This window comes from Littorina saxatilis, unplaced genomic scaffold (assembly GCF_037325665.1).
Source record: "Littorina saxatilis isolate snail1 unplaced genomic scaffold, US_GU_Lsax_2.0 scaffold_2764, whole genome shotgun sequence".
Taxonomy (NCBI): Eukaryota; Metazoa; Mollusca; class Gastropoda; order Littorinimorpha; family Littorinidae; genus Littorina; species Littorina saxatilis.
Genome location: NW_027127071.1, coordinates 1 through 11188, shown reverse-complemented (window position 1 = coordinate 11188; position 11188 = coordinate 1). Strand labels below are relative to the sequence as shown.

The 11188-nt window shown below is 42.7% G+C and overlaps 1 protein-coding gene across 1 annotated transcript; it reads left to right on the top strand.

Moving 5' to 3' along the window:
• Nucleotides 1-462: 462 nt before the first annotated feature.
• On the top strand, nt 463-10085 carry LOC138955538 (retinal Mueller cells isomerohydrolase-like). The gene is made up of 7 exons (XM_070327124.1): nt 463-709; nt 3745-4003; nt 4296-4446; nt 6815-6959; nt 8215-8429; nt 9121-9372; nt 9932-10085. Exons 1-7 carry the CDS (start codon nt 478-480, stop codon nt 10046-10048), a joined length of 1371 nt encoding a protein of 456 aa, XP_070183225.1. The 5' UTR covers nt 463-477; the 3' UTR covers nt 10049-10085.
• The last annotated feature ends 1103 nt before the right edge of the window (nt 10086-11188 follow it).

Below are 11188 nucleotides of genomic sequence, written 5' to 3'. Positions count from 1 at the left end.
CGAGTCAGTTTTAGGCGTCAAATTTAGAGTGAACGCTGCCAAAAGTGAAAACAAGAGTAAAAGCCTAACGGTTTTGAGGTTTGTGTTTCTGCAACTGTTTTGACATGTGCAAATTATCCAGAGAGGGTGAATACAGCGAATGAAATTGTTTTTAGCGCTCTAGCGCTGTTAGTTTGTCAGATCAAGAGGTGGTCCATATTAGGAGCCGGTCCATATTAGGAGCCCTTCCCCTATGGTTTAGGTACCTACCTGAGGTAGCCTTTCTAGACGCTCTTCAGTCAACGTGTGGCATATGACAGTAATGCTAACTCTACTAGAAGAGACACTGTGTCACACACCCATCTCGTGTGCCACCACACACTGTAAGAAACGTTTATGTATGGTTTAGATCCGTACTGGAGGTAGTCTTTCCAGAGCGTTCCCCTTCACCATGTTACATGTATGTAGTGTGACAGCTTACTGGTCGGGGACACAATAATGTATTACCCTCGGGCTCTCTGTAACCGCTTCCCAGGGGGAACACTGAGCCACGTTTTTGAACCAGCGTCTTGCCTTTGGTCTGTTGTAGTTGGTGGCATCTTTTCCTCGTTCACTGCAGACATGTCTTCTCCTGAGGAGAAAAACACAGCCCGGCATCAGTTCAACCAACCGTTTCTCAGCTTGAGTCCCGAGGATGCGACTGACAAGCCTGTTGACACGGAGATTGTTGGTAGGTTGTTTTTTACATTTAGTCAAGTTTTGACTAAATGTTTTAACATAGAGGGGGGAATCGAGACGAGGGTCGTGGTGTATGTGTGTGTGTGTGTCTGTCTGTCTGTCTGTGTGTGTAAGTAGAGCGATTCAGACTAAACTACTGGGCCGATCTTTATGAAATTTGACATGAGAGTTCCTGGGTATGATATCCCCGGATGTTTTTTTCATTTTTTCGATAAATACCTTTGATGACGTCATATCCGGCTTTTTCTAAAAGTTGAGGCGGCACTGTCACACCCTCATTTTTCAATCAAATTGATTGAAATTTTGGCAAAGCAATCTTCGACAAAGGCCGGGGTTTGGTATTGCATTTCAGCTTGGTGGCTTAAAAACTAATGAGTGAGTTTGGTCATTAAAAATCGGAAACTTGTAATTAAAATTATTTTTTTATTAAACGATCCAAAAACAATGTCATCTTATTCTTCGTCATTTTCTGATTCCAAAAACATATACATATGTTATATTTGGATTAAAAACAAGCTCTGAAAATTAAAAATATAAAAATTATGATCAAAATTAAATTTCCGAAATCTAAACACTATTTCATCTTATTCCTTGTCGGTTCCTGATTCCAAAAACATATAGATATGATATGTTTGGATTAAAAACACGCTCAGAAAGTTAAAACGAAGAGAGGTACAGTAAAGCGTGCTATCGAAGCACAGCGCAATCGCTACCGCGCCAAACAGGCTCGTCACTTTCACTGCCTTTTGCACTATAGCGGCGGACTACGTTCAGTTTCATTCTGTGAGTTCCACAGCTTGACTAAATGTAGTAATTTCGCCTTACGCGACTTGTTAAATTCGTGTGTGTGTGTGGGGGGGGGGGGTGTGCGTGTGTGTGTGTGTGTGTGAATGAGTGAGTGAGTGTGTGTGTGTGGGGGGGGGAGAGAGAGAGAGAGAGAGAGAGAGAGAGAGAGAGAGAGAGCGAGAGATAGAGAGAGAGAGATAGAGAGAGAGAGAGAGAGAGAGAGAGAGAGAGAGATTAGTTTTGATATTATGATCCTAACCTTAACTATTATGAGCTGACTATCTGCGCCTCGATATTTATGTTCTTACGTTTTATGTTGTTTATTGTGATACACCACACCCGAGTTTCTCGTAATTGAGATAATACAGTGTTCTATGTCTATGTCTATGTGTGTCTGTATGTGTGTGTGTGAGTGGGGGTGTGAGTTTGTGCGTGCGTGCGTGTGTGAGTGTGTGTGTGTGTGAGTATGTGTGTGTGTGTGTGTGTGTGTGTGTGTGTGTGTGTGTGTGTGTGTGTGTGTGTGTGTGTGTTTTCTTTGTGGAAAGTGTGGCCGTTTTTACATTTAGTCAAGTTTTGACTAAATGTTTTAACGTAGAGGGGGAATTGAGACGAGGGTCGTGGTGTATGTGTGTCTGTGTGACTGTCTGTGTGTGCGTGTAGAGCGATTCAGACTAAACTACTGAACCGATCTTTATGAAATTTGACATGAGAGTTCCTGGGTATGATATCCTCAGACGTTGTTTTCATTTTTTTTTATAAATGTCTTTGATGACGTCATATCCGGCTTTTCGTGAAAGTTGAGGCGGCACTGTCACGCCCTCATTTTTCAACCAAATTGGTTGAAATTTTGGTCAAGTAATCTTCGACAAAGCCCGGACTTCGGTATTGCATTTCAGCTTGGTGGCTTAAAAATTAATTAATGACTTTGGTCATTAAAAATCTGAAAATTGTAAAAAAACAAAAAAAATTATAAAACGATCCAAATTTACGTTCATCTTATTCTCCATCATTTGCTGATTCCAAAAACATATAAATATGTTATATTTGGATTAACAACAAGCTCTGAAAATTAAATATATAAAAATTATTATCAAATTTTTTTTCCGAAATCAATTTAAAAATACTTTCATCTTATTCCTTGTCGGTTCCTGGTTCCAAAAACATATAGATATGATATGTTTGGATTAAAAACACGCTCAGAAAGTTAAAACGAAGAGAGGTACAGAAAAGCGTGCTATCCTTCTCAGCGCAACGAATACCCCGCTCTTCTTGTCAATTCCACTGGCACTGCCTTTGCCACGGGCGGTGGAGTGACGATGCTACGAGTATACGGTCTTGCTGCGTTGCGTTGCGTTCAGTTTCATTCTGTGAGTTCGACAGCTACTTGACTAAATGTTGTATTTTCGCCTTACGCGACTTGTTTATAATTATATGCGATATGTGTAATTTATGTATTGTGTTTATATTTAATACGGGTGCTCTTGTATCTGAGTTGTTAATACGTGCACTTTTTCGCAGTGTGTGAGCGTGAAGAGCTTAAGGAGATTGTCAATGAATCCGTATGAATCATTTTTGATGACCATGGAGGAACATTTCATTTGTTTCTGGACAGAACATAATGATCCTTTATCTGTTGGTCCTCGAAAGCTGCATACTGCACGCCAGACATACACGCTTATGTATACCTTAAGATGAGCCGGTAGTTGACCTTGTCTTTCTTCCAGTGTGATGCCACCCCACCCAACCCTTAGAGGCTGTCGATGAGTCTTTACGTATCCACTTGAATAACGTGTGAAGACTAGCTCTCCACATCCCCTCCCTACCTCCCCCACATCGGGAGGTCGTGGGTTCGAACCCCGGCCGATACCTAAGACTTTAAAATTGGCAATCTAGTGGCTGCTCCGCCTGGCGTCTGGCGTTATGGGGTTAGTGCTAGGACTGGTTGGTCCGGTGTCAGAATAATGTGACATGGTGAGACATGAAGCCTGTGCTGCGACTTCTGTCTTGTGTGCGGCGCACGTTATATGTCAAAGCAGCACTGCCCTGATATGGCCCTTCGTGGTCGGCTGGGCGTTAAACAAACAAGCAAACAAAAACCTCCCCTACCACTTTCTCAACTCCCAACCCCTTCCTTTTTATATCAGACACCCCGTTTTCAAATAATTATATGTCAAGTCATTATTGAGCCTGGGTTCTCTGACTCGGTTTCGTAATTATTCATGCCATGTTGACTTCGTACAGGACAGATACCGGAATGGCTGGAAGGGTCACTGTACCGGAACGGGCCAGGCATATTCCAGGTTGGGGAGACGCGACTCAAGCATCTCTTCGACGGATTCTCTGTTCTGCACAAATTCCACATTCACAAGGGCAAGGCCACCTACATGTCGCGTGTCCTTGACTCAGAAACCTGGCAGAATTCGGTAAAGGCCAAGCGACTGATCGCCACACAGTTCGGCACTTATGAAACCCCTGACCCCTGCAAGAGCACCTTTGCCAAGTAAGTTTGTGTGTGTATGTGTGTGTGTGTGGGGGGGGGGGTACGTGTGTGTGTGTGTGCGTGCGTGTGTATGTGTGGGTGTGGGTGTTTGTGTGTGTGTGTAGGTGCAGTTCAATGTGTGTGTGTGTGTGTGTGTGGTTCTGTGTGTGTGGTTCTGTGTGTGTGTGTGTGTGTGTGTGTGTGTGTGTGTTTGTGTGTGTGTGTGTGTGTGTGTGTGTGTGTGTGTGTGTGTGTGTGTGTGTGTGTGTGTGTGTGTGTGTGTTACGATAACAACAAAACGTGTTACTTTCAGGCTATCGACAATCTTCAAGCCCCAGCACAAAGCGGAGTGGACAGACAACGTGTCGGTCAACATCGTGGAACACGGGGACCGACTCTACGCCATGACGGAAACTCCAACCATAGTTAGAGTCGACCCGGCGGAGCTGAAGGCTGCTGGCAGAGTAAGTTTTTTTTTATTCTCTTTTTTGGAGTTTTTTTATATTTGTTTTTATACATGTATAGAGGCAGAGTAAGTTTTTATAATAATAATAATAATAATAAATAACTTTTCTATAGCGCGAGTCCCATCAATTGGCTCCAGGCGCTTTACAAATTCATTATAGAATAAACTAGCACAAATCAACAAGCATACAAAGCATATATTTAACTGAGACATAACACCAAGAACCCAAGCACTAAGCAAAACTTAGCGTACAATGTTAAAAGTACACACACACACACACACACACACACACACACACACACACACACACACACACACACACACACACACACACACACACACACACACACACACACACACACACGCACGCACGCGCACACACAAAGATACCATTGACAAAGAGACCATAAAGCACATACAGGGTAGAGAGTTCCAAAACAGAATAGAGTTGTGGAGAGTCTACTCAGGCTAAGCAAAGGCTTTACGAAACAGGTATGTTTTGAGTTGGGTTTTGAAGGAGGAAAGGCTGCTGGAATCACGGATAGAACTTGGAAGCGAGTTCCAGACGGTCGGAATCTGGTACCTAAAGGTTCTTTCACCAAAGGTCTTGGTCCTGGTTTTGGGGATGCGAAGGAGTTTTTCAGAGGAGGATCTGAGAGAACGGGATGGCTCGTAGATACTGAGGGAATGGGACAAATAGGGGGGGAGTGATTTCTCAAAACAGCGGTACCCTAACAGAGCGAGCTTGTACTCGATTCTGTACTTCATAGGAAGCCAGTGAAGGGTGGTAAGTAGGGGAGTGACATGGTCTTTCTTAGACTTCTGCAGAATGAGCCTTGCAGCACTGTTCTGGACTCTCTGTAAGCGATCAAGTTCTTCAGTGGGGAGGCCGGCAAGCAATGAGTTGCAGTAGTCAAGTCGACTCAGGATCAGAGAGGAGACAAGTTGAACAGTGGCTTGGAGTGTCAGGAATGATCTGACAGAGGAAATCTTGCGCAACTCAAAAAAGGCACATTTACAAACAAAACTAATGTGTTTTTGCATTGTCAGAGCAGAGTCCAGGTACACGCCTAGGTCCTTAACAGCGGTTTGGGAAACAATCTGAGTGTCGCCTATTGTCAGGGAAGTACAGTCAATCTGATTTAAAGCATGCCTTGAGCCTGACAGCATCACCTCAGTTTTTGAGTCATTCAGCTTGAGTTTATTGTCTATCATCCAGTCTTTAACTGACTCAATGCAGCGCAGTGTCTTGTTTCAAAAATATGAAAACTAAATGGCGGCAATGATTTATGTTTTGCTAATCTACTTCCTCTAGCATATAATCTTCTTCTTCTTCTTCTTCTTCTTCTTCTTCTTCTTCTTCTTCTTCTTCTTCTTCGTTCATGGGCTTAGACTCCCACGTTCTCTCACGTTTTTAGCACGAGTGGATTTTTACGTGTATGACCGTTTTTACCCCGCCATTCAGGCAGCATACGCCGATTTCGGGGAAGGCATGCAGGGGTATTTTTGTGTTTCTATAACCCACCGAACCCTAACATGGATTACAGGGTCTTTTCCGTGCGCACTTAGTCTTGTGCGTGCGTGTACACACGAAGAGGGTTAAGTCACTAGCAGGTCTGCACATAAGCTGACCTGGGAGATCGGACAAATCTCCACGCTTAACCCACCAGGCGGCAGCGACCGGGATTCGAACTCACGACCTCCCGATTAGGAGGCCGACGTCTTACCACCACGCCACTGCGCCCGTCGCTAGGTCTATACTGTCTTTGTCTCTAATCATCTGTCTGTTGGCCAAGACAAGAAACAACATTTACACACACACACACACACACACACACACACACACACACCTCAGAATCCTGTCCAAGTAGTAGTTGCAAAGTAGACCACAAAGGAAAGAAAACTGATGGATTTAACATGCCTTTTTTGTAACAAACATGGTAACTGTGTGTTTTCTGTTTGTACACATACTTTCTCATTTACATGCTTTAGGCAACAACAACAAAATAATATGTTTACGGTAACATAGGCCAAAAAATAGGGTCGGCAGGTCGGGATTTATTTTTAATTTTTTTTTTCCTAAAAAAACATATTTTTAAGTTATTTTGCCAAAACACTAAGCCTTTTTTTTTTTTTTTCCCTAAATGCCCAAAAAAAGTCTAGGGCCGCGTGCGAAAAAATAGGGTCGGTCGGGATACCGTAAATTAAACAGACTATTTTGCCTTACCTTAAATCAGATACAATAAACAATTTGTTTCTAATTAATAATTGTTATCACGTGTTTATTGACTGATTAAAATTTTGGAAAAAAAAACTAAAAAATAAATTTAAAAAAACGTGCCTCTTTTGTATGTATTTTTTTACAGGAAAACGTGGCGAAAACGATTGCTGTCCACATGTCCACAGCCCACCCACATTTCGACGAGCAGGGCAACATGTACAATCTGGGCACAGCCTTCAACCCCCCAAACAACTACAACATCATTCGGATCCCCCCTCCCTCTAAAGAAGGTAAATAGTGACCCTCCACCACGAAATGAGTCGCATGTCATGTCACCTCGCGCGGTTCTGCGCTAGGCTTAATATAAGTCCGGGGAGTGTCTGGTAACAGTGTGAGGGTCACCTTAGTCACAGGCTTATAACTCAAACAGTTTTTGCTCTTTTCTAAAACGGTTTTCACTACTGGATAGAGCATAAAAAACTCTTTAGGAACATGTAAAAATATAAAAATCATGCACAGGTGACATGCGACTCATCCCGTGGTGGAGGGTCACATTATTTATTATAGGTACTTCTTCGTATTCTCCTTCTGCGTTCATGGGCTGAAACTCCTTTAAATCAAATGTTCCGTGGTTGTATCCCATGGATAACATCCATCTCGATTTCAAGGAGATGAAATTAAATTAGTTAAATTAAATCAAATGAAGTTAGGTACTTCTTCGCCTTCTCCTTCTGCGTTCATGGGCTGAAACTCCCACGTACACTCGTGTTTTTGCATGAGTGGATTTTTACGTGTATGACCGTTTTTACCCCGCCATTTAGGCAGCCGTACGCCGCGTTCGGAGAAAAAAATTGGTATGATTTAGGGTGAACGGGATTCCAAAGGGAATCAAGACCCAAGTAGACATGCTTAGAAAAGTATGGACGTGAGCTAAACTGTTGACAGGCACGTTAGTAAGAAGTTAATATCTGCAATGCCCCATCAACCTCTGGGAATCACAGATGAGAATCTTTCTCCTTTCGAAGGGGTTCCTTCTTTGGAACTCCTCCTGATACTAATTTGATATCTTCTTCTTCTTGTTTTGCGTTCATGGGCTGAAACTCCCACGTACACTTGTGTTTTTGCACGAGTGGATTTTTACGTGTATGACCGTCTTTACCTTGCCATTTAGGCAGCCACACGCCGCTTTCGGAGGAAGCATGCTGGGTATTTTCGTGTTTCTATAACCCACCGAACTCTGACATGGATAACAGGATCTTTTACGTGCGCACTTTGATATCAAAAGTTGAACAAGTTGTATCCATTGTGAAGCTGTAAACCACACCATGGCCATGGGTTAATCATTGCCTGTCTCAGAAGACTTATTGACGTTCTGACATTAATTTTTGTGAAACTTGTAAACAATATTTCCTTTCGTCCGCTTTTTCCTTGCTCATCTTTAAGAAATGAGATCAACGCATTTTACAACTTTGACATACACCCATACTATCCAAATCCACTAGAGTCCATTTTAAACGATACTCATCTTTTGTATTTTTCTTGTAGACAAAGATGCCCCAGTTACAACACAAGCAGAACTTGTGACCTCCTTGAAATCGAGATGGATGTTTTCCATGGGATACAACCACAGTTTCGGCATGTCACGTGACCACTTCGTCATCCTAGAACAGCCAATCACAATGAGTTCCTTCGGCTTCCTGACCAACAACTGGAGGAGCGCCGCCGCTTACGATAACTTCGTCAAACGCCCTAGCGAAGAGGTGAGCTGTTTGTCTGGCTGGCTGTTGGTCTGTCTGTCTGTCTGTCTGTCTGTCTGTCTGGGTTTTTTTGTTCTTGTTCGTGATGTTTTCCTTATTTAAGTTCTTGTGTTGTTGTTCTTAATCTGCTATCTCTTCTACTTTTTTCATATATAATTGTAAGACTTATATAGATTATAATCTTCTTTTTTTCAATTTAAGAAAGAGGTGAAAGAAACTACGTGATACCGAATCGATAAACCCCTTTTAAAATAAGGTCAAATCCATCAATCAGTGTGTTTCTCTGTGTCGTTCTTTCTCCCTGCCCCTGTCTCTTGGTGTCTGTCTCTCAGCCTCTGCCTATCTGTCTGTCTGTCTGTCTGTCTGTCTGTCTGTCTGTCTGTCTGTCTGTCTGCCTGTCTGCCTGTCCGTATGCATGTCTGTCTGTCTGTCCGTATGTATGTCTGTCTCTGTCTCTGTCTTCCTCTCTCTATCTGTTTATCTGTCTCTCTTGCTGTCTTACTGTTTATTAAAGTGGTTGCCATACGTACGATACGACAGAAAAAAAGAGAAACAAACAAGTACAGTATATAGCTATAGGTAATGAAACAGTCTCAATGTCTCCCGCTTTACAATTGTTCAGCCAGTCAGACCAGAAACTATTTCTATCAAAATTCAAACATGTTACACACTTGCCTTATATTTCTGATGACAGCTGATCTTCAGACTGGTTAGCCGACAGAACAACGCAGAAACAGCCATCAAGTACCGCGCAGAACCAACCTTCACCTTCCACTTCGTCAACTGTTACGAGGACGACGAACACAAGGCCCTAGTGGTGGACTTCTGTGGCTACTCCGACCTGAACATCATTGACAACCTGTACTTGGACAATCTGGACAAGGAAGGGATTGCACACTCCGTGCCTACTTTCAGGAGATACGTCCTGCCTTTGTCTATCCGAGGGGTGAGTAATTATGGTTTCTGGAAAGCCTCAAGTTAGTTTGACTTCGCAAAGCTAAAGTAGGGTCAGGGTTAGGGTTAGGGTTAACCCTAACTCTCTTCCACGAAGCTGGCTGCAGGAACATAATGGCAGTTTTCGGACAAAACACTTTGCGAAGTCTTCGCGAAGTCGACTTTTGGTTCAATTAATGTCCGTTTTTATCAAATGGCGTTGACTGTCGTCAGAGTTAGGGCACAGTTAAAGGCACATTCCTCCTTGTGAAAACTGTTCGGCTTGGAATCTCAGATCTTTGCTGGATTTCACATGGGATAAAACTATCCCTCTACTTTGTCCCGTATTACATACTACCAGCTCTCTGTGCGCAGTGGACTTGTGTATGACTTTTTTTTTTATTTTATTTTTTTATTTTTATTTTTTTATTCTCTTTTTGTGAAGTTTTTTTTTTCTACATGTATACACTGTACATTACAGGACATCACCAAAACAAAGGGACAGAACCATACAAGACTTGTGTATGACTTAGTTCCTTTTTGTGTCAAAATGTTTGCTTCCTTGTTTACAGGCGGCTGTCGGCAAGAACTTGGTAACATTGCCCCACAGCGGTGCCACAGCCACTCTCAGACCTGACGGCACAGTATTCCTGGAAGCTGATTATATCACCAACGGTGAGTTGTGTTAACACTTACATATACATTACATTGAATCGGTTGTATAGAATATAGTCAATGTTTGTAAAGATTTTAGTCAAGCAGTATGTAAGAAGTCCTTTGTACTGGAAACTTGCATTCTCCCAGTAAGGTAATATATTGTACTACGTTGCAAGCCCCTGGAGCAATTTTGGATTTGTGCTTTTGTGAACAAGAAACAATTAACAAGTGGCTCTATCCCATCTCCCCCCTTTCCCCGTCGCGATATAACCTTGAACGGTTGAAAACGACGTTAAACACCAAATAAAGAAAGAAAGACATTGAATCGGTCAATGGCTTTGAGTGGATTTTGTGTCCGATATCCTGCAACGACAATGTCTTGCGGACATGTCAGTTTGCAGTCCCTATTACACTTAGGTCATATCTATGAAACCTTAATTCCCTCTTATGAATACCGCACAGATAAGAGTGTAACCAAGTGCATGAACCGCTCGAGTTAACTTTGGATGTAAAGCCCGTTTAACAAGAGGGAGTAGTTTGGCTAAATAAATAGTCCTATACAAACTCTAAGGTTCGCAAGGAGATAACGGCAGTCAGACCCTATCGCAATTAGCTCTCTACAACTCACAGGTGTCACGTCGTACCAACATGAAACGTAGATCTATAAATAGCTTACGCTCAAGGCCGGCAGACAACTCTGCACAGCAGCTGCTGTGGAAAGGGGGACTACTGTGTCACCCTGTCATAAGAGCATACTTCTCCTTGAATACATACTAAAATACAGCTTCTGTCTGTGAAGAGTGTCAATATCCAATTTACTGACTTCGATTCGTGAGTAACAGCAAATCAGCAAAATAATTCTGATTTTGGACAGGAAGCAGTCAGGATATTGATTTGTTTCTATCCCATGTAGAAGCCTGGGCTGGGGTGCACGAAGCGAAAGTGGGTGCCACCCAAACGGGAGAGAACAAACCGCGGGCTCTGATTCGTTGAAATCACAACAAATCTCAGTTTTAACCAATTCAACACTGCGGGTTGCTCCCGTTTGGATGGTAACTTTCATGGGCATCTCAGCCCTGGCCATATCTGAGGTAGTGTGCGGAATTATCTAAGAGGAAAGACTGTGCCTTTTAAACGTTTGGCTTAATATGTTGCAGGCACTGTGCAAATGG

Excerpts from the sequence above, each read along its gene's own strand:
- LOC138955538 (XM_070327124.1), top strand. The coding sequence starts at position 478 with ATGTATTACCCTCGGGCTCTCTGTAACCGCTTCCCAGGGGGAACACTG. Across the intron at positions 6,960-8,214 it reads CCCCCCTCCCTCTAAAGAAG|ACAAAGATGCCCCAGTTACA; the intron begins GTAAATAGTGAC and ends TTTTTCTTGTAG. Across the intron at positions 8,430-9,120 it reads TCAAACGCCCTAGCGAAGAG|CTGATCTTCAGACTGGTTAG; the intron begins GTGAGCTGTTTG and ends TTCTGATGACAG.